Here is a 24,405-nt window from a genome sequence, read left to right as displayed (position 1 = left end):
CCAGCCGCGCCCAAACTGTCGCTTCCTAGAGCCGCCCAGCTCATTATTATTCACTGCGCAGCAGGAGACGCTGGCATTGAATAATGGACGCAGGCGCACTGCGAGTGAGGGTGCCGGGCAAGTTATCCGGCGCACGCGCAGAAGGTACAAGTGAGTTCAATGCAGCAGGAGACCCTGGCATTGAACTCACTTGTACCTTCTGCGCGTGCACCGGATAACTTGTTAACTTGCCAGATAAAACATGTTAAACGTGTAATGAATAGACAACAAAAATGCTTCCAAAACCAGAGTGTGTAAAAAAAAATAAACTGTGAAAAATTTGTAGTTTTCGGTATAAGCAGAAAAGAAGTGGGAAGAAGCTCCAAGAATGGAATTTTACTTGCCATTAATGCCCATGGGGTGTAACATTTAAGAAACTCTGCACTGGTTTCTTGTTTTCATATGATATTGTAGTGCAGATAAATCATTTTTGGAGGAAGTCCATCTGTTGGGATTATGTGACGGATATGCCTATGACCTTGGTTAATATATGCTAGGTGTAAACTTGGCCCATATGTAGAATCCAGTAGTGCCTCTCCTCCAGTGTCATTTTTACTTGGACAGTCTTTTGCACGCTCACATCATTCACAGTGGTGTTTAGACTGCAGTAATAATCAGCTTTTGCTGCTTTTTTATTTACTGCTTGGCTGTCTGTTTCTGTGGTTGACATACCACTTAAATAATGGCAGAAAGAGTTGCTAGCAAATTCAAGCTGTGTTGCACTTTCCAAAGCATAACTTGTTTTTTCCAGTAGTCTACAGCGGCCGTCTCATTCTTTCGCTGCAGCCAGGATCCATATCTTTTATTGCTGTCTTTCATTCTTCAAGCCCCTTGTGATCATCACTAGTTTGTTCTCTACCTTATGACTGTAAAATCCTATAATATATAGTAGTATAGACAGACACTCTATATCCAGAGTCACACAGAGATAATAGATTGTAGTGTACTATTTATTGAATCAAAATATGCCTAATAAGACATAATATATACTGTAATAAGGCTTTGTTCACATCACCGTTCAGCCTTTCCGTTCTCCTGCTCCGTTTAGGAGCAGGAGAACGGAAAGGACGGAAAAGGCACATAACTGACTCCAAACTGAGTCAAACGGGGTCCGTTATATGACTATAATGGGGTCCGTTATGTTTCCGATCAGAAGAAACATAACGGACCCCATTATAGTCTATGGGGTCCTAAGGGCTCCGTTCGACTCAGTTTGGCGTCAGTTATGTGCCTTTTCCGGTCCTTTCCGTTCTCCTGCTCCTAAATGGAGCAGGAGAACGGAAAGGCTGAACGGTGATGTGAACGAAGCCTAAGGTACATAAACTGATAAAATATTCTCTAAATGCATATACATATAAACCTCCCTAAATTTGCTGGCGAGTGTAGTCCAAACAGAAAATAATACAAAAAAAAACTTTAAAACAAGTCTGTCCTCAAATGCCCAAAATAACTGTATTCAGCATTAAATCAATCAGGCAGTTGATCTCTATATTTAAAAACGGACAGCGTAAATTGCCGATACTTTCCAAATGTACATCGATACTGCCGTGTATTGGAAGTCCTGCAGTGTGTTTCTACAATGTATTTGAGCTGTCTTACTAGATGGTTCACCGTCCAGTATGAAGTCCACTGCAGTATACCAAAAACGAAAATAATAGCTTTACTTTGGGCTTTGTAGTTAATGTTTCCAAGTAACTTGGAAACATTAAATACAAAGCTCCAAGTAAAACATTTTTTTTCTGGATATAAGGTGCCTGTCTATACTACTATATATGTATCTGTTTTTGGCTGATTGGGTGAGTCAGATTAGACACAGAGAACCTAATACATATTGACAAACAGGTGAGCCACCACATTTTCTGTCTTATAAAATCCGATAATAATCTCTTTTTTTTCCCTGCAGTCTACGCAGGCTTTAATTTGTATTTCATTCAAGCACCGCTTTTTCCATTGCCTGATGCTTGGCAGCACGTGATGTCCTTGCCACTACCACAGACACATTTCTTTGTCCTGGGGCTCTGCTCCTGATAAGTAAACCATGTTACCAGCAAATAAATGACCTGACCATCCTCTGCTGACATCTTCCTGGTGTTGATTGCTGTCTTTTTCTCCTTTTATTTGCAGGATGTTGTATGGGGATTGAATTCGTTGTTTACAGTAAGTACAGATCTAATGTGATAAATCTCCAGCTCCTCTGATTTATGGAATGGCTATATCTGTGCACATGTGCTGGTGGTTCTACTGATAAGATATGGCCAGGAAGAGACGCGTACTGGAGCCACATTATGTAGACTGTGATAGACAGGCTTAAAGGAGCATGTGGTTTGTATGTAGTATTATATAGTATAATATGATGTATAAATGTGTGTGGAATACAGAATAGTTTGCTTGAATTTTATAGTGTCATCTTAGAGACTTGTACAACTTAGACCCACAATTGCAGATCCATGTGCATGATTCCTTAACCCATCACGAGATAACTATGCTCCCGGTTTCTTAACCCCTCAGATGCCGCGGTCAGTCAGTAGCGACTGCAGCATCTGTGGGGTTGGACAGAGGGAGGGGCCTTCTGATCTGAGCCCCCACGGCAAAATCGCTGCCCTCTGATTGATTGCTGCGAAAGTCTGTGGCTTTGTGAAGGATTCTAGGCCTGTCATAGCCTGCAAAGCTGTGTCTGAGGCACGCCCTGACAGGCAGCCAGTGAAACTCCTAATAGCAGCAATAGCATTCTATTACAGTCTGTGGGACAAGCGACAAGAAGATCGCATGTTTAAGTTCCCTAAACGGGGCTAAAAAGTACAGTTTACCAATTTTTAAATGTAAAAATAAACTAAAAAAGTAAACATAAACGGAACCCACTCCATACGTGGCGGGTGCCAGCTGTATAATACAGCAGGCACACGGCCGCATTGATGGGATTCGGCATGATCGCCATTCCCCATCATTTAACCCACTTAGATGCCACGTTCAAAAGTGATTGCGACATCTGTGAGGTTAGGCAGAGAGACGGAGCTCCCTCTGCTTTCCAGTCGGAACCTCCACAGTGAAATTGCGGTGCTCCTGCTGGAGGTTCCCAGGTCGGCTGTGGTAAGCTTCATGCTAATCTGTGCACAAGGCACAGCTCAGCAGTGAGCACATCAGAATGCCATTCATCCTTATAGATCTGAGTTAGGGCTCATGCAGACGACCGTACATATTTTGCGGTCCGCAAAAAAAACGGATCACGTCCGTGTGCATTCTGTATTTTGCGGAACGGAACAGCTGGCACCTAATAGAACAGTACTACCCTTGTCTGTAATGCGGACAATAATAGGACATGCAAACAGAGTAACTTCCGTTTTTAGTGGACCCATTAAAATGAATGGTTCCGCATATGGCCTGCAAAAAAAAAAAAACGGAAAGAAAATACGTTTGTGTGCATGAGCCCTTAGGGTGCATGGCATAAGAGATCAAAAGGTCCCAGGTTCTATCCCCCTAAGGCAGGGCTGGCCAACCTGCGGCTCACCAGCTTTTGCAAAACTACCACTCCCAGCATGCTTAGACTGCTTACAGTTATCAGTCTACAGCAGGGCATGGTGGGAATTGTAGTTTTACAACAGCTGGAGAGCCGCAGGTTCGCCAGCCCTGCCCTAAGACCTCATGCACACTAACGTATTTTCTTTGAGTCCGTTCTGTTTTTCTTGCGGACCGTTTATGGGTCCGCAAAAAAAAACGGAAGTTACTCCGTGTGCATTCAATTTCCGTATGTCCGTATTTCCGTTCCACAAAAAAAATAGAACATGTCCTTTTGTTGTCCGCATTACAGACAAGGATAGTACTGTTCTATTAAGGGCCAGCTTTTCTGTTCCACAAAATGCGGAATGCACACGGTCGTGTGCATGAGGCCTAAGGATGCTAAAAGTTGTTGTGAAAAAAGTTTAACAAACAAAAATATTAAAAGTTTTAATCACTCTCCTTTCCTAATTTACATATAAAAGTATATAAACAATAAAAAAATAAACATATCCGGTATCGCCGCATTCAAGAATGTCTGAACTATTAAAATATTTTTTTTTTTAATTATTTTTTTTTTATTTTTTTTTGCGTACCCATTGAAATTAATGGTTCCGCATACGGTCTGCAAATAATGAATGGAACAGACACGGAAAGAAAATAAGTTTGTGTGCATGAGCCCTAACAGTGAAATACCCGTCAAATCTATGTACCCAGCACCATATTAAACACTAGACACTTTATTCCGCGTATACACGCCAAATCTATTCAGCACAAGTTTGCCTTTGATATATCTATGTACTCAGCACTAAATTGAGCACTTGGCACTTTATGTATTTGATGTATTCAGCGAAGGTGAATATGAGATACAATTGCAACTAAACACCCTATTCTCAGCCAAATATCCATCCTAAATCCCAGCCGAATATCCGTCCTAAATCCTATCCCTATCTACCAATTTTCTAATATATTTAAAAATACACTATTTTAATACTATCACCGTCTCTGTATTTATTCCGTGCAGCAACATATGAGTGTGCCTTTCATACCGATCTACAATTTCTTCAGAAAAATAAAAAGTTATGGCTGTAAAAAAATGTCAATGCAAGGAAAATGTACATTTTTTTCAAATTTTTTTTTTTTTAAGTAAAAAAATAAAAATTATACAAATATCATATACAATGGGTTCGCCATAATTGTATTGAGCCACAGAATGAGAACGTCATGTCCTTTTTACCGCACAGTGAATGCCGTAATGTCAAAACCCAAAAAAACCTTGGTGGAATTGTTTTTTTTTCAGTTTTACCGCACAAGGAATTTTTCCCATTTTCCAATACAATATATGGTAAATTAAATGGTGCCATTAAATGCATCTTTTCCTGCAAAAAATAAGTCCTCATATGGCTACGTGAATGGAAAAATAAAGTTATTGGGTAGGAAAAATACTAAATGAAAATACACTCTTTTGGGGTCTTTTATTAAGTTGGTGTAAAGTAGAACTGGCTTAGTTGCCCATAGCAACCAATCGGATTCCTCCTTTCATTTTTGATAGCTCCTTTGGAAAATAAAAGCCAGTTCTACTTTACACCAGTTTGATAAAGGACCCCATCTGTCTTTAAGGGGTTAAAACATAACAATTTATTATGCTGTAAAGGAAAAACAAAAATTAAATAACAGATTTACTGTTTCTTGTTTGTGTTGCCCTCCCCCCTCCCCCAAAAAAAAGATATTTGAATAAAAAAAATCAAAATTCATATTTACCCCAAAATGCCAATAAAAAGTACAGCTTGGCCAGCAAAAAATGAGTCCCACACAGCAATGTAGGCGGAAAAATATAAAAGTTACGGCTGTCAGAATGTGAAGATGCAAAGAAAAAAAAAAGAAAAAATTAAAATAGAAACTATATAAATTTATCATCGCTGTAATAACTATATGGTTGTCATGTCATTTTTAGCACATAGTAAATGGCGTAAACACAAAACCCAAAAATTAATGGCATTAATTGTGTTTTGGGTTTTTCAACTTCACCTCACTAACAATTTTTTTCCTATTTTCCAATACAAACTATGGTCAATTAAGGCTACTTTCACACTAGCGGCACGGACCTCTGGCAGGCTGTTCCATCGGGTGAACAGCCTGTCGGATCCGTCCTGCCGCAAGTGAACGTGTGCCTTCTGTCCCTATTGACTATAATGGGGGCAGGGGTGGAGTTCCCGGCGAGGCACGGCGAGAGGCTGCCAGAATAAAACTACGACTTGTCCGACATTTATTCCGGCTGCCTCTCGCCGGGAACTCCGCCTCTGGGGGACGGAGCGGCAGTCCGGGGGGCACACGTTCACTAGCGGCAGGACGGATCCAACAGGCTGTTCACCGGACGGAACGGCCTGCCGGAGGTCTGTGCTGCTAGTGTGAAAGAAGCCTAAAGGATACTATTAAAACATACACCTTGTCCCACAAAAAAGAACCCCTTTTATGGTGAATAGAAACTTTAAAGAGTTCTGGCTCTTGGAAGTTTGAGAGAGAAAAAAGGAAAACGCACTAAAATGATAACAGTTAAAGTGATGCCTGAAAACCGTCAAATTGGCCCCTGTAAAGCTGCCCGCACATCTGCCCTCCAGTACACACCGTGTTCCAGAGAATCTCTGCTGTTTGGCATATGTATATATTAACTACAGCTCGTATGCTGTAAAGTGCAGCCCTATGTTTAGAAGTCGGGCAGGGATATTGTTCCATTCAGTAACATGTTGTTAGGATCTCATGACAGAAGTAAGTGGAAATGGGCCTCTCGGCAGAACCATCTTCAGGCAGGTTTACAGGAGGCACAGTTTGCATTATAAAATCTGACCCTGCCTGACCTTGACAGTTTAGATGAAAACTTTACCAAACGTAGAAAATGTCCATGGACAAGTAGTTTAGAATCCAGTTTTGTGTGAAATCTGTTCCTCTTTGTGAAAGATTTGCCCTTTGTTCCTGTAGGATCTATTAAATTTTGATGATCCTTTGAACATTGAAGCAGCAGAGCACCATTTGAGAGATAAGGTAAGGGATCTGCACAAGTGCCGTCCTACGGTCGTCCTGATCTCTTTATTATTGCCTTTTTTTTCTGTTAATAAATCAAATCATATGTAGCACATAAGGTTCCTGGAGAATTGGCATGTGTATGACCTCTTCATATCTTGCTTTCTGCAGGAGGGGTGGGGGGAAGGGTGCATGTCCTGCATGATGGGCTCCTCTAAATATCCTAATGACTATACAGTGGATTTTGTGTATGCTGAACAAAAACTACAGATCTACTTTGTATGATAGTATGAAGTATGGTATTTACATGGTCATAGGTCCATTTTTCTATTGTACTTGTATAAGTGATGCCCAGGACTATTTTCCAATGTAAAATCAAATTATCAAGCTATGACCTTTTTCTAATCTTTTTTTTTTTTAACCTATGGTACAGTACATGAACCTCACAGGAAACATATAATATCTCTAAGGGGTACCTAAAATAGGTTCCAGAGAGGAAAATATTAATGAACTATCCTAGGGATAGGTCATCAATATCTAATTGGCTGACACCCGGCACCACCACTGATAAGGGTACTTCCACACTTGCGGGAGGACGGATCCGACAGGCTGTTCACCATGTCGGATCTGTCCTTCCGCTATTTCACCGTGTTGCCGGGGACGGGGGCGGAGCTCCGGCGCAGCACGGCGAAAGCTGCCGGACTAAAAAGTCGGACATGCAGGACTTTTTAGTCGGAGCGGCGGTCCGACGTCACCGCGAAATAGCGGCAGGACGGATCCGACATGGTGAACAGCCTGTCGGATCCGTCCTCCCGCAAGTGTGAAAGTAGCCTAAGTTGTTTGAAGAGGTCGTGGCTCTCCAGTGAGCGCTGCGGTTTCTTCACAGCTCCATTCATTGTATTGGGTTTACAGCTTAGGCCTATTCGTGTGAATGGAACTGAGATGCATCTAGGCCCTGTGACTGATGAACGTAATGTCACTAACCTAGGAAGAGACCACCGCAGCCTCTTTAAACAGCTCATCGGTGAGGTCCCCCACCAATCAGATATGGTAGGGAACTTCTGGAGAATCCCTTTAAATTATCCTCATTCTGGGTATTTAATCCCTTCCCACCCAGTGCCGTACATATACAGCGTAAGCGCCGCTTGCGAGAGTGACGGGTGCCATAGTCACTGGCTTCCTGCTGTTTTAAACAGCAGGCCCTCGGGCTTTTGTGTGTGATCGATTGCATACATGTAGCCTCTCATATGCAGTGGTCTAACGTGACCACAGCATCTGGGAGTGCAAAAACCTGGAAGCGCGTGTTTCTGGGTGTGCATCCGCTCCCACTAGTGGGGATTGGGGGAGCCGGATGGTTAGTACTGAAGTTTCAGTGCTCTGGAAGGCTCTGAGGCTGCCGCACATAAGTTCCTATGGCGACCCTGTTTGAAATGAGTGGTTCCGCATACAGGCCACAAAATATGTTTGTGTGCATGAGCCTTTAGATAGCACCTGTCCCTGGCTCCAGACGATGCTGCCACTTCTTTTCTTGTTCAGCTGCATTCACTTCCCTTGATGTGTCTGTTTTAGCAGTTACTTGGATTCCCCGTGTATCAACAATTCTGGTGCATCATTTTTTATGACTTTATGTTGTGCCATTCCTTTATTATTCCTCCTAGAAGTTATAAATAAAGTGCTAGCAGTCAGCAGTGAAGGTCCATATAGGTGAATGGCACATCATGGAGGCATAAGAATAGATGCTACATAATTGTTATTATAATGGGCGATGTGCAAGTAGTTACTAAAACAGACATGTCAGGAGAAGGTGATAGATTTCACAAACTCCAGTGAAGTAATCTGACAGTTCCCAGATTTTTTTTTTCGTCTTTTTTTTTTCTTCCAAACTTGGTTTATACGCAATTAATCAAAGTCATACGCCTATTAGCAGGTGCAGTTCCAATAGTATTAACACTTTTAAATTTTAGTTCCCCGATCCAGCCAAAACAACAGAGTGCTCATCTGTCGGCTCCTTAACCTGCTCAGGACCGCCGTACGCAGGATTGCGTCCTGCCGGCGGCCCTGCTCTTCTGGGTGGACGCATATACACGTCCTCCCGCGAGAGCCGAGATTTCCTGTGAACGCGCGCACACAGGCGCGCTCGCTCACAGGAACGGAAGGTGAACGAGTGGATCTCCAGCCTGCCAGCGGCGATCGCTCGCTGGCAGGCTGGAGATGTGATTTTTTTTAACCCCTAACAGGTATATTAGACGCTGTTTTGATAACAGCGTCTAATATACCTGCTACCTGGTCCTCTGGTGGTCCCTTTTGTTTGGATCGACCACCAGAGAACTCAGGTAGCTCAGTAAAGTAGCACCAAACACCACTACACTACACCCCCCTGTCACTTATTAACCCTTTATGAACCACTGATCACCCCTGATCACCCCATACAGACTCCCTGATCACCCCCCTGTCATTGATCACCCCCCCCTGTAAGGCTCCATTCAGACGTCCGTATGATTTTTACGGATCCACGGATACATGGATCGGATCCGCAAAATCACCCATATAGACTTCCTGATCACTTCCCTGTCATTGATCACCCCCGTCATTGATCACCCCCCTGTAAGGCTCCATTCAGACGTCCGTATGATTTTTACGGATACATGGATCGGATCCGCAAAACACATACGGACGTCTGAATGGAGCCTTACAGGGGGGTGATCAATGACAAGGGGGTGATCACGCATATAGACTTCCTGATCACTTCCCTGTCATTGATCACCCCCCTGTCATTGATCACCCCCCTGTAAGGCTCCATTCAGACATCCGTATGATTTTTACGGATCCACGGATACATGGATCGGATCCGCAAAACACATACGGACGTCTGAATGGAGCCTTACAGGGGGGTGATCAATGACAAGGGGGTGATCACGTATATAGACTTCCTGATCACTTCCCTGTCATTGATCACCCCCCTGTCATTGATTACCCCCCTGTAAGGCTCCATTCAGACGTCCGTATGATTTTTACGGATCCACGGATACATGGATTGGATCCGCAAAACGCATACGGACGTCTGAATGGAGCCTTACAGGGGGGTAATCAATGACAAGGGGGTGATCACGCATATAGACTTCCTGATCACTTCCCTGTCATTGATCACCCCCCTGTCATTGATCACCCCCCTGTAAGGCTCCATTCAGACGTCCGTATGATTTTTACGGATCCACGGATACATGGATCGGATCCGCAAAACACATACGGACGTCTGAATGGAGCCTTACAGGGGGGTGATCAATGACAAGGGGGTGATCACGCATATAGACTTCCTGATCACTTCCCTGTCATTGATCACCTCCCTGTCATTGATCACCCCCCTGTAAGGCTCCATTCAGACATCCGTATGATTTTTACAGATCCACGGATACATGGATTGGATCCGCAAAACGCATACGGACGTCTGAATGGAGCCTTACAGGGGGCTGATCAATGACAAGGGGGTGATCACGCATATAGACTTCCTGATCACCCCCTGTCATTGATCACCCCCCTGTCATTGATCACCCCCCTGTAAGGCTCCATTCAGACGTCCGTATATGTTTTGCGGATCCGATCCATGTATCCATGGATCCGTAAAAATCATACGGACGTCTGAATGGAACCTTACAGGGGGGTGATCAATGACAAGGGGGTGATCAATGACAGGGGATGATCAGTGAGTGTATATGAGGTGATCACCCCCCTGTCATTGATCACCCCCTGTAAGGCTCCATTCAGACATTTTTTTGGCACAAGTTAGCGGAAATTTATTATTATTATTATTTTTTCTTACAAAGTCTCATATTCCACTAACTTGTGTCAAAAAATAAAATCTAACATGAACTCACCATACCCCTCACGGAATCCAAATGCGTAACATTTTTTAGACATTTATATTCCAGACTTCTTCTCACGCTTTAGGGCCCCTAAAAAGCCAGGGCAGTATAAATACCCCACATGTGACCCCATTTCGGAAAGAAGACACCCCAAGGTATTCCGTAAGGGGCATATTGAGTCCATGAAAGATTTAAATTTTTGTCCCAAGTTAGCGGAAAGTGAGACTTTGTGAGAAAAAACAAAAAAATTAAAAAATTCTATGAACTCGCCATGCCCCTCATTGAATTCCTTGGGGTGTCTTCTTTCCAAAGTGGGGTCACATGTGGGGTATTTATACTGCCTTGGCTTTTTAGGGGCCCTAAAGCGTGAGAAGAAGTCTGGGATCCAAATGTCTAAAAATGCCCTCCTAAAAGGAATTTGGGCCACTTTGCGCATCTAGTCTGCAAAAAAGTGTCACACATGTGGTATCGCCGTACTCAGGAGAAGTTGGGGAATGTGTTTTGGGGTGTCATTTTACATATACCCATGCTGGGTGAGATAAATATCTTGGTCAAATGCCAACTTTGTATAAAAAAATGGGAAAAGTTGTCTTTTGCCAAGATATTTCTCTCACCCAGCATGGGTATATGTAAAAAGACACCCCAAAACACATTCCCCAACTTCTCCTGAGTACGGCGATACCAGATGTGTGACACTTTTTTGCAGCCTAGGTGGGCAAAGGGGCACACATTCCAAAGTGCACCTTTCGGATTTCACCAGTCATTTTTTACAGATTTTGATTGCAAACTTCTTCTCACACATCTGGGCCCCTAGAATGCCATGGCAGTATAACTACCCCACAAGTGACCCCATTTTGGAAAGAAGACACCCCAAGGTATTTTGTGATGGGCATAGTGAGTTCATGGAAGTTTTTATTTTTTGTCACAAGTTAGTGGAATATGATACTTTGTAAGAAAAAAAATAAAAATCATAATTTTCTGCTAACTTGTGACAAAAAATAAAAAGTTCTATGAACTCACTATGCCCATCAGTGAATACCTTAGGGTGTCTACTTTCCGAAATGGGGTCATTTGTGGGGTGTTTGTACTGTCTGGGCATTGTAGAACCTCAGGAAACATGACAGGTGCTCAGAAAGTCAGAGCTGCTTCAAAGAGCGGAAATTCACATTTTTGTACCATAGTTTGTAAATGCTATAACTTTTACCCAAACCATTTTTTTTTTTTTACCCAAACATTTTTTTTATCAAAGACATGTAGAACAATAAATTTAGCGAAAAATTTATATATGGATGTCGTTTTTTTTGCAAAATTTTACAACTGAAACTGAAAAATGTCATTTTTTTGCAAAAAAATCGGTAAATTTTGATTAATAACAAAAAAAGTAAAAATGTCAGCAGCAATGAAATACCACCAAATGAAAGCTCTATTAGTGAGAAGAAAAGGAGGTAAAATTCATTTGGGTGGTAAGTTGCCTGACCGAGCAATAAACGGTGAAAGTAGTGTAGTGCCGAAGTGTAAAAAGTGGCCTGGTCATTAAGGGGGTTTCAGCTAGCGGGGTTGAAGTGGTTAAAACTGCAGACTCTTTCAAAAGTTATATCTGTCCGTCTTTTTGAAGTTTTGGCATTTTTGTTGTTTTTGTTTGTTTTTGGGTTTTATGTCTTTTTTTTTTTCAACAGATTTATTCATTCTTAAAAACAGAAAATGGCTCAAAAAGTTGCAAAAACTGTGTCTTTTCATTGCAAGGCTTGTATCGTGTATACACAGCGAATACAAGGCACTTACTAATGAATTATTGTTCATATTGCCTCCTTTTCCTGACTTAATTTCTCCATTTTTCCTCCTATTATACGCTGCTTGTATCAATGGTTTTGACCACCCTGTAATCCAGCAGTGGTGGCCGTGCTTGCAGACTATATGAGTGCAACCCCGGCCATCTCTGCTGGATTACAGGGTGGTTGTAACCATGGATACAAGCAGCGTTATTTATCCGGTATAAAGATGGCATTGATGCCAGAAACCTGCCAGATCCTCGGCAGAGCCCATAATAGTCAATGCGATCAGACAATGTCTGCCTGTGCCACATGCGGTGTACTCCAGAAGTCTGTTCCTCTGCCAGAACAGACCTGCAGAGTACACATTGGAGATGTGAATATAGCCTAACAAATAATATTACTATGTTAATAATCGAGAGGTAGTGACACATGTACTGTCATTCCAATCACACAGATGGGGCTCTCATTCTAGTGATCGGTGGTGGTCCCAGTGGTTGACCCCCAACATTTATACATTTATCATTTATCCTGAGGATAGGGGATAAATTAAAGGCCCGTAAACAATATTTAAGTGTTCATCACTAATGATTGTTGTTTTGGCCAACATGCAAACTGCAGCTGTGTTCCACAAATGATCATGAAGCAGTGAAGTGACTAAGATTAAACGCTATGTTGTCTTTTATAGAATTCTTCTATACAGACAATTTCCGACATACACTGCAGAATATAACCTCACAACAATCAATAAGGGACCTGTGACTTTAGGTGGAGTCCTGTCCTTACATTAATGCCATCTCACACATTCTGTTTATCAATTGCATGTGTATTCACCTCTCTGGCCTTATTTGACATGAACTTTTATTGAAAAGAGCATGAAAAAGTCATGTCATAATTAATGCAGCAAGTCCTATTTCCATTACCGTGCAGGATTCGCAGACACCACATATCAAGGTCAAATGCTCCAATGATTCCTATAACCTCATTATTTTATTGTGTACCGTATATGATACTGGCGGATTCTATAAAGAAATAATGTGGTCACAGTAGAACAAAGACACAATATGTTACTTCTGGTATAGCAGAAATGATGTGTATATGGTTTACTGCAGCATTTGCTAGTAGGCCTGAGGATGGGAGTTATTTTTTGTAACATCTGGGTCCCAGCTACTTTAAATCTAGATTTTTACTGTAAACTTCACATTCTGCTTCATTTTTAAGCTTATATTTGTGCTCTTTTACTGTTTCTGTCCTCTCTTTGCCTTACACCGCAGCTCTGTTTTTTCAGTTTATCTGCTGTGTAAAAAGCAGAAGACACCACAAGCTCAGTTTATAGGCAATTATGCAATACAAAAAGGCTAAATAGGGAGTAGGGATTCTGGAGTCCCTTTTTAAGGCTACTTTCACACTAGGGTCCAGCAATAACGCTTCCGGTACTGATAACACAACCATCTGCACCTGTTATGAATGGATACGGTTGTATTATCTGTAACATAGCCAATCCGTCATGAACTCCATTGAAATGCAATGGGGGGCGGATCCGTTTTCTATTGTGTCAGCATGCTGCGGTTTGCTCTCCGGTATGAGAACGCAACCAAATGGAACGGAAAGCATTTTGAATCATTCCGTTCTGTTCAGTTATGTTTTGTCACCATTGACGATGAATGGGGACAAAACTGAAGCGTTTTTTTTCCGGTATTGAGACCCTATGATGGATCTCGATATCAGAAAACACTAATACTAGTGTGAAAGTACCCTAAAACTTTGGAGCGAAAGTTTTTTTTATATTCCTCTATCTGTCCAGCAGACAATAATATTACGATTAAAATAAACTAACAAACGTAAGATAAGGATAGGTTCGATAATAGATCACTAGACCTTGTTGAGATGAGACTGTCAATTAAAGACATTGACAGATACAGTATTTGTGCTACTTATTGAAGTGATCAGGAAACGAATTGCCTTTGTTCTTCTGAAATGTCCAGACAGATTGAGTGGATGAGGAATGCGCTACAGAAATAAGTTGGGGCCTTTTTTTTTTTTTTTTTTTTTTTTTTTTTTTACATGGAACAAGGTTCAGGACAATTATTGGGATTGAACATTTGTGCAGATATTCGTTTCCCAATAATTGACCTGTGTGAATGTGTCACCGGCCACCCAACAAACAATTGAAAAATGTTTCTTCATCTGGGAATGCATCATTAAGCGGCACCTAAAATTGTGGTTTATCAGCAGCGCATCTCCCTGTGTGAATAAGGATATGGATATGACGACAAACAATAGATCTGCATGGGGATGAATGATCACAGTAGTGACCAATCATCTCTTTACAGGTGAGGGGATCTTTTGCAGAGTGGCAGACTCAAGTTAGGCACTTACTAGCATGTATAGGAAGATTCTTAAATAGACAGCAGAGGTCTGTTAGGAGAGGCAGGAAGGGAGTATTCCACCCAAGGTGTCCATATTTTTAAGCATTATTCATGACACTCCTCTAAAATGGAGGTCCGTTTTTTGTTGACCTTATAAAAATGTAGTCTGTGCTTCACTTCGGAGAAGTCCAGGGAGGGTTTTTTCCAGGCCGCTGCAATCGTTTGTTTGGTGGCCAATAAAAAGAAACCAAACTGTTGGGAGTGCTGGAAACTCTCTTATTAAGTAATGCCTCCCACGGGTCCTTGCGGTTATTATAACCCGTTACTCCGTTAATAAGGTTATAAACTCTGATCCAAAGTCTTTTTATCCGAGATCAGACCCTCCAGATATGCAGTACGTCACGTACAGATTGACAACCCCTGAAGTAGTTGGGAGAGTAGCCCGGTACTGCGTAGGCTATTCTGGATGGAACTAAATACCAGTGATACTTTATACAACGTCGTCTCTAACATTATTGTGTGTTGGACACTTTTATGTGTGGAGTTAATTGATTTTATTTCTATGGAGTCATACTATTCCTATATATTGGATCTCCCTGTACCCCCTTTATATTTACTAAGCAAGTTTCCATTAGTGTGCCTTTTACTGACAACGCCAATACTGTAGAATGACCTCGCGGTGACAGCTCTCGGCATTAAAATAGTAAAAATATATCCACTTGAGAAACTTTGAGATGAGCTCACTATGGCAGCTTGACAAAATGAATGGTTGCAGGTTGGATATATGGCACGTAACCATTGTATTGTTTTTATTGGCTTTTTCTCTGACTATTCCGTGAAATCCCATAAGCCAGAGCTTGTGTTACCTTCTCTATGCAAGATTTCTCGTGATTTATGACATTTGGTAATAAAAAGTCGATTAGCAGATCACTGACTTGCTCTTTGGTGTCATTAAAAAGTCTTGGTGATGTATTACCTCTCATGCACATATGATGTAAATCAAGAAGTACTGATAAAACTGTATGCAGCCGTAGTTTTTCTCTAGTATGAATTACATTACTGTGCTCTGCTTTTATAACGGCATGTTAGTTGCAATCGCTGAATAAGGATTTGAAAAACAGCAGTCGGATTTTGACATCTGCCAAACAAAGGTGAAGAGTTATGTTCTCCAGACAGCTATGGAGCAAATTAGAGCTGATTAAAAAATGCTATCCAATATGGCTGCACTTCCAGAGAACAAATGGCATTACTTATTTCCTGTTTATAGATCACCAACTTACTCCAGAGAACTGTATAGAGATTTGGTGGCGATTTTAACCCTTAGGATACCGGAGGTTTTTTTTTCTTTTTTGCGTTTACATTTTTCTTCCCTTTCTTCCTTGAGCCATAACTTTTTTATATTTCCTTTCACATAGCTGTATGAGGGCTTATTTTTTGTGGCACAAGTTGTACTTTCTAATGCCACCATTACTTATGGCATACAATGTAGTGGGAAGCGGTAAAAAAAAAAAAAAAAAAACACAGTTTTACGGGTTTTGTTCCCACTATACCCTATATGTATAGGTTTTTTATGACTAAATAGTGAAAAAATAAATGTAAACATTGGAAAAAGAATAAAAAACATTTCATCACCATATTCTGACCCCCATAACTTTTTTATGGCTATTTCTACTGAGCTGTGTGAGGGCTCATTTTTTTGTGGGACAATCTGTACTTTTTACTGATGCCATTTTGGAGTGTGTGTGACTTTTTGATCACATTTTATTCCATTTTTTGGAGTAAGAGAACCAATGAAAAAATGGCAAATTGGTGATTTTAACCCTTTTTTATATTACGTCATTCACCGTATTGGAAAAATATATTTATATTTCAATAGTACAGGCGTTTTCGGTCTTGGTGATACCCATGATGTTTATTTCTTGTTATTTAGGTATTTATTTTTTTATTATACGGAAAGGGAGGTGATGTAAAGTGTGTGTATGTGTATGTATATGTGTATGTATATATATATATATATATATATTTGCCTATAAAATCTATTTTTTTATTTTTTACAATCATGTATTTTTACATTGAGTTTATTACTGTTAATTGCTCACTTCTTATTATTGAAGCATGAATGCTGTGGGTCTCGTCAGCGAGACTCAGAGCATTAAAAGCAACTACTGACATCGACTTTGGCCGCAGGGGATGTCAGTCGGAAGCGCGAGGTTGATCGCGACATCTAAAGCCTTTAATTACCGCAATTGGCAGCGCTGGTAGCAAAAGGGTTTAAGCCAGTTTCCAAATTTATCAAATATTGCAATATTTTAAATTTGACACATGTTTATGTCTAACACATCTGGGCTGTTATTCCACTTTCTATGCCACCCCTTTACTGGAGTAAGAGAGTTACAATTTGTGCAATTTCTTAAAATATTATATGGTGGTTGATACATTTGGCTTGAAGCGTTTTCACCAACAACTGCAAATTATGCTGGGTCTTTATTGCCCAAGGAATCGGTGCCCAAAGCTCCTCTTCTTACTGCTGCCACCTGCTTTTTTTCTTGGCTTATTCCCCCCACCTTCTCCAGTTCTGCTGCACTGCAAATTTTTTATTATCTCCATAGCAGGGATCTTGCCCATTAGATGTCAGTCTACCAGTACTGTACTGAGAAGACTTTTGTTCCAACACTTACATGACATAGCAAACAGAAGCCTAATTCACACTCCGTTATTGCTATGGATTGCAAAGCAATAAGAGACATGATACAGAAATAAGCAGCTGGAAGAGCTCAGTTTACTTACATGAGCTGCTGCAGTGCTCCATTTCTGGCAAATAGGAGAGGCAGGCTGACTGTGAGCAAATAGGAGCATAGTAGGCACACTAAGACTTTTTGCAGTCGTCTCTCTTCTTTTAAGCTGGCCATAAATTTGTGAAAATGATTGTCTGCATTGTGGCCAATCAGTCGTCTGTAGGATCATTTGTTTGAATAATCCCACCAGCAGCATGCCAAGCTAAGCTGTCTGACCCTCCTGCATCGGTACCTTTAAAGGGGTGAGTGTTCTGGGCTTTTAGCTTAGATTTTGTGTGCTGATTCACTTGTGCTAATGTCTTGCAGATTAAACCTAGGAAGGTGGTGTCTATGTAACATGGGTCTTCTGACTGGGAGAAGAAAATGTGTCAGCCGTGTATTTATAAAAAAATATGGCAGACGAGTCACCATCTTTTTATAAATGTTTGCAGCATTTGGTTAGATCTGAGGGTAATTCTACCCTATCGTCCAAGAAAGGGGCGGGGGAGAAAGACCCTAGAATGAAGCGCAGGGAATCGGCACAGGAACAATTATCATCTGATTCAGATAAAGAGATTCATTCCTCTTTATTTGGCCATTCTGGCGACTCTTCCCTGTCGTCCACTGAAGAAGGTGAAACTAGCAGCAGGCCATGTTTTCCCATGGAGGATAGCGAGAAACTTCTGAAAGCCGTGCGTTCTTCTATGGGCATGGAAGAGATAAAAGAGCCCAGGTCTATACAGGATATTATGTTTGGGGGCGCTGGAATCCCAACACCACTGTACCTTCCCAGTTCATAAAAATGTTACCACCTTGATTAAAGGGGAGTGGAGAAAGCCTAATAAGGGGGTTTTCATCTCAAAGAATCCCAAACGAAAATATCCATTTAAAGAGGAGGACTGTGCTATCTGGGATAAAGCTCCTAAGATAGATGTAGCAATTTCCAAAGTCTCCAGAAAAACTGCGTTGCTCTTTGATGATATGGGAATGTTAAAAGATCCGTTAGACAAGAAAGCAGACTCTTTTCTTAAAGGAGCTTGGGAGGACTCAACTTCCTCCTTTAGACCAAGCATAGCCTCTACTTTTACGGCCCGGTCTCTTATGGTATGGTTATCATAGTTAGAAGACCAACTAAAGAATAAATGCCCTAGAAAGGAGATTCTAGCATCCCTGCCAACAATAAAAAAAAAAAGGCAGCCGATTTCCTGGCAGACGCCTCTGCAGATTCTTTCAGACTGGCAGAAAAGTCCGCCGCTTTGTCTAATTCAGCGCGCAGGGCTCTTTGGCTGAAGAACTGGGTTGGCAACCTGCCATCAAAGAACAAGCTATGCTGTGTCCCTTGTGTGAAGGGGAATACATTTTTGGGCCTGCCCTGGATTTCAAATTTCCTTCCCTTCTAGGAATAAGTTCAATCGTTCCTTTCGTCCCTTTAGAGGTGGTCAGGGGTCAGATAAAAATTCCAGAAAAGATAGATTTCGTACCCAAAGGAAAGGTAGAAGTTTTTTCTTCAATCAGTCTTTTGGGGACAAAAAGAAACACGACCAACAATGACGCCAGGGCACAGGTAGGGGGCAGATTAAGAAATTTCTTTCATGCCTGGTCCCGAATTTCCTCTCGTCCATGGACACCTCTCTCAACGGATTAAAGTTAGAATTCAGTCATGTCCCTCTAGTAAGATTCTTACCTACAAAAGATCAGCCTTCAACTTTAGGTGTTTCTGCTATGGAAAACGAAGTTCTAAAATTAATAGAAATCCCGGTGGCAGAAAAGGAGATAGACGAAGGATATTACTCACCCCTGTTCTTGGTAAAGAAAAAAGACTGCTCATTCAGGACAATAATAAACTTTAAAAATTTACCTTTTTCTTCAGGTGAAGAAATTCAAGATGGAGACTATAAAATCTGCCATAAACCTACTCTTCCCTCACTGCTTCGTGGCAGTGCTAGATCTCTAAGATGCATAGTTTCACATCTCGATTTCTTCAGAACATCAAAGGTTCCTAAGAGTCGCAGTCAAGGTAGAGGGTCGGTTGAGGCATTTCCAGTTCCAGGCCCTACCGTTTGGCCTTTCTATTGCCCCAAGGGTTTTTACAAAAATCATTGCCGAAATGTCAGCTCACATAAGGGAGAAAAATGTCCTTTTCATACCGTACCTGGACGATTTCTTTATTGTAGGAGAAACAGAAGAATTCAGATCCAAACGGTAGTGTTTAAAGGAGGTAGAGGGAGACTGCCATGTGGCGGCTGTGCAAATATCCTCTATAGGGAAACAGAATATGCAATATGGCAGTACAGATAGTGTTCGAGATCCTAGACAAACTAGGTTGGATTGTAAACCAAGAAATGTCAAGGCCATGTCCCACCAAGAAACAGTCCTTTCTGGGGTTAATTTTAGACTCTTCATGCCAGAAATGTTTTTTACCAGAAGAGAAGGCAATTCTCATCCAGAAGATGATCAGGCATCTGATCAGAAATCTAGTGGTCTCACTAATAAAAGGAATGTCTATTCTGGGATCACTCACATCGTGTATTCCGGCCGTGCGATGGGCACAGTCAAGGGCTCTGCAGTGGGAGATTCTGTCTCGCTGGGAGAAAAACGGTTCTCTAGAAAAAAAGATGAAAATCTCAGCTGGTACTGTCCGGGATTTGACTTGGTGGCTAGAGAGGGAAAATCTAGTTCAAGGGGTGCCATGGAGGCTAGAAGACGTAGTATGTCTAACTACGGATGCGAGTCCCTGGGGGTGGGATGCGCATATTCAGGAAATTTTACTTCAGGGTCAGTGGAGCAGTATTCAAAGAAAAGGGTCTTCCAACCTGAAAGAATTAACAGCTGTTCACCTGGCAATGGATTCTACTCTCCCAAGGATAAAAGACAGAAATTTCAGGGTTATGACGGACAACAGAACTGTTGTATCATACCTGAACAAGCAAGGAGGTATGAGGTGCAGAACTCTTATGCAGGAAGCCAGGACGATTCTCTTACTGGCAGAAAGAGAATGTGCATCAATATTGGCGGTACATAGAAGAGGTGTGGACAACAAACAAGCAAACTTTCTCAGTCGTCACAGTCTCTCTCAGGGGGAGTGGACTTGAGATCCTTTCATCTTCAGAGAGATAACAGCCCTCTGGGGACATAGATTTATTTGCTACTCACCAGAACAAGAGAGTTCAAAAGTTTTTTCCCTAGATCCAGCAGGATCCCCCTGTGGGATCGATGCTCTAGTACAAAGATGGAACTTTCCCCTGGCTTATGAATTTCCTCCTCTTCCCTTGATTCCTCGCATGTTACGAAAGATCAGGGAAGACAGAGCAAGGGTCATTCTCATTGCTCCCTTTTGGACAAGGAGATCTTGGTTCACGTGGCTCCGGATCATGTCAATATCGGAGCCATGGGTCCTTCCAGAGATTCGGGGTCTGTTGAGCCAGGGTCCAGTAGTTCATCCGGCCCTAAGAAATCTCCACTTAACTGCCTGGAACTCGAGAGGTTCCTGTTAGAAAGGAAAGGATTCTCCAACCCTTTGATCTCTACCCTTCTTAAGAGTAGAAAGAAAGTAACTGTTGCCATATATGCTAGGGTGTGGCAGAAATGTTTAGATTTTGGGCATATCCTGATAAATGAGATTTCATCTTCAGCGCCCATCCATTTAGTATTGGAATTTCTTCAAAAGGGTCTGAACCTGGGGCTTGCAAGTAATACCTTTAAAAGTTCATGTCTCAGCCCTTTCAGCTTTGTTTAATCAGGAGATTGCAGGATGCCCGTGGGTTTCAAGATTATTTAGGGCAGTAGAGCGTTCTACCACAATAGCGCCAGCTAGACCTCAGCCTTGGGATTTGTACTTAGTCTTAAAAGCTCTAACTCGCCCTCCATTTGAACCAATTAAATCCAGTTCTATCAAAAACTTCACCTTGAAGTTATGTTTGCTAATAGCTTTAACTTCTGCCCGCAGAGGGAATGAGATCCAGGCCATCTCTATAAATCCTCCCTATACCACAATCCTAGAAGACAAAGTGGTGATACATCCTGATCGGGCTTTCCTTCCAAAAGTAGTTACCAAGTTTCATAGATCTCAGGAGATTATTCTTCTGACTCTTTTTAAAAATCCTAGGTCAGAAGAAGAAAGATCCCTTCATTGCCTGGACGTCAGGAGGGCGTTAATTAATTATTTATCTTGCAAAAAAGATTGGCGCATACCTTCTTCACTCTTTGTTCTCTTTCAAGGAGTGAATAAGGGTGGCGCGGACTCCAAAAACTCTTTTGCTAGATGGATCGTCTCTGCTATCTCTGTCTTATCTTATCTCTGGTGTTTCCCCTCCTGCGGGGCTGAGGGCACACTCTACCAGGGTGGTGGCCACCTCCTGGGCAGAAAGATCCTCGGTCCCTATAGAGGATATTTACAGAGCCGCCACCTGGTCGTCTCCCTCTACCTTCTTTAAACACTACCGTTTGGATCTGAATTCTTCTCCTTCAGGTTCCTCCTTTGGGGAAAAGGTTCTCCTTTCTACTCTCCCACCCTGATTTTTTCCTTTGGGAATTCTCTCGTGGTGCTGTCAAGCGTTGCTGGTTTTTTGTGTGGCTTTTTGCTTTCCTAAAAAGTGAGCAAGACCTAACCTCGCAGATAAACTCTTTAAGGGTATGTATAAAAACATATAGAAGACTTTTTGTAGAAATTCTTGTGCTTGCTGCCAAAACAACCAAATCTGCTCTGTGTAAATATCCCCTTAATGATTTTAATTTTGCATGCTAAACAATTGTTTTCTGCAGAGTTTACCTGTGATGTTGTAGCCAGTGGTCCACACATTCTTGCAAGAGATCCAAGAGGCAGACAGAATTATCTGTCTTTAACAAATTCCAGATCACTTCATGGGTGTCTCACAGATCTATTTGCACATTGTAGACTTTATGTATTTAGCTTTTGTAGTGGGTTTTTACTCTATTACATCCCCTCTTTGTACAACTTAAAGAGGTTATCGGAGCAATACAAACTACACAATACGCAGAATAGTGGGGAAAAATTGTTTGCTTCTGCGCTTCTTAGGTCTCCTGCTGGTCTTTACTTCTTAGCGCCTCTTGGTGCGCAGGAAATGCCCACTCAGCCGATCACTGGCCGCAGCAGTAACATATCTTATCCAGTAATTTGCTGAGCGGACATTTCCTGCGTGTAGAGAACAGCAGGGGATCAGTGAATTTTGTTCTACACCATTGTAACTCTTGTAACTTATTTGTATTCCCGGGACAACTACATTAACATAATGTATAAAGAGTGAGAGATGATAAATCCATTTTACAAATGGACCTGATGGAAATCAGTGACCCTAAAGCTGAAGGATTTTAACTGTATCTGCCCTCCTTACATTGACTACAGAACCGAATTGTTCTGAAACTCAACTACAGACCTATGTGAAATGCAATCTGTAGTCAGAAAGTTCAAGAGCTGAGGTTTCCAACTTGGCGCTATGTTTTAACCAGGTATTTTTTATTACAGCCACACCAAACAAAAAGTTGAATTTAACAAATTCTCTCTTGTTCCTGTAAAATTTGTGAAACTCTTATGTACTAGTTCAGTCTGAAATCATAATGTGTTTCAAGTGCTAATTTATTAATTGTGCTACTATACTGAAATTTCTAAAGTTGTCTGATGTCCTGTTTTCAGAGTCTATCTTGTTGTCCTGGCTCCTCTACCTCTGCCTTGTTATGACACAGGAAAGCACTTACCTTTCTGTATTGGTGACATGCTGAAAGGGACTGTCTGTCTCAATTATAGGGCTAAGCCAAACCACATGGATGATGCAGAAATGGGGAAGGGGGCTGGCATAACTTAGGGCTGTGTTTCACCAACAGATTATCTGACAGATTTTCTGACCAATCATTGGTCAGCGGGCCATTTACAGACACAGATGTTTTGTTATTGGTCTGATTGGAAAGAAATTGGTCAGATAATCTGTTGGTGTAATAGAGCCCTTAGGTTTTGAACTGAGCCAGCCCCCTTTCAGTACAACGCAAAGAGGGAGAAGACCCACTCCTCTGTCGAAGCCAACTCAAAAGTGGAGATGCCGGGGCAGGCACAAAAAACAGGACAGGAAGCTTTCAAAATTACAGTATATTAGCAAGTTTAATCTAATTTCAGTTTAGACAGGGTACTGAGACCATCCCTATATAGAGAATTACTAGAAGTTCTCCATGGTATGGAGAATTTTTGGCAATGCTCTGTGGGAAGCAAATATGCAGAGCGCCTCCTATTGGAAGTCAAAATTCGACTTTCCAGCCAGATTTTGGATTTGAAAAGAGAATATTACCAAGCCAGATATCCATCCATCCAGACAGCTGTTTCGGGATACTTGCCCCTCATCAGTACAGAGTAGAATTCTGACTGTGTGCAATGCCTTGAATGCGGATTAGACAAGGTGATGAATCTCCATAAAGAAACTAGTCCTGTATGGAGACTTACTGGAAGTACTACGTGGTATGGAGACTTTTTGGCAATGCTCCGGGGGAAACAAATATGCAGAGCGCTACCTCTTGGAAGTGGCTTCCTATGAGTCTAAATTCGACTTTCCAACAAGACTTGGGATTTGACAAGAGAATATTGCCAAGCCAGATATCCATCCAGATAGATGTTTGGGGACACTTGCCTCTCGTCAGTACGGAGTAGGATTCTGGCTAGGTGCAATGCCTTGATGTGGCTTAGACAGGGTGCTGAATCTTACTAAAGAAACTAGTCCTGTAAGGAGACCTACTGGAAGGACTCCATGGTATTGATACGTATTGGCATTTGATATGCTTAAATATAACTTTTTTTTTTTTTTTTGGCCAACCCCTTTTAAGGTAGTGTGTTATCAGTTGACCTTTAATCAAGTTTTTAAGTTAAACATACAGTATATTTAAAAAATATTTGCTAATTTAATGATAAATTATGAATTGAAATTCCTTAAAAGGGGTTAGTTACTTGATTATTGTTAAAAATGAAAATCAGACATGTAGTGAATGAAAATATCTTTCTAACAATTCTACAACAAGCCCTGTACCTCACATGGATCCAGAGCTTCTCTAATTCATTGCTCCAATTGTTCTGTTAGATTTATTTCAA

At 41.5% G+C, this 24,405-nt stretch overlaps 1 protein-coding gene across 2 annotated transcripts in view; it reads left to right on the top strand.

Annotated features, from left to right (window-relative positions):
- Window positions 1-24,405, top strand: part of UBE2F (ubiquitin conjugating enzyme E2 F (putative)) — a 259,517-nt gene that overhangs the window by 217,460 nt on the left and 17,652 nt on the right. For both annotated transcript variants that reach the window (XM_044304274.1, XM_044304273.1), the window contains exons 8-9: window positions 2,164-2,196; window positions 6,508-6,570. In XM_044304274.1, coding sequence (XP_044160209.1) covers window positions 2,164-2,196; window positions 6,508-6,570 — 96 coding nt within the window. The remainder of the gene's footprint in view (window positions 1-2,163; window positions 2,197-6,507; window positions 6,571-24,405) is intronic.

Source organism: Bufo gargarizans, chromosome 8, assembly GCF_014858855.1.
Source record: "Bufo gargarizans isolate SCDJY-AF-19 chromosome 8, ASM1485885v1, whole genome shotgun sequence".
Classification (NCBI taxonomy): Eukaryota; Metazoa; Chordata; class Amphibia; order Anura; family Bufonidae; genus Bufo; species Bufo gargarizans.
Note: the sequence above shows the minus strand (reverse complement) of the source record. Positions and strands in the feature narration are given on the sequence as shown.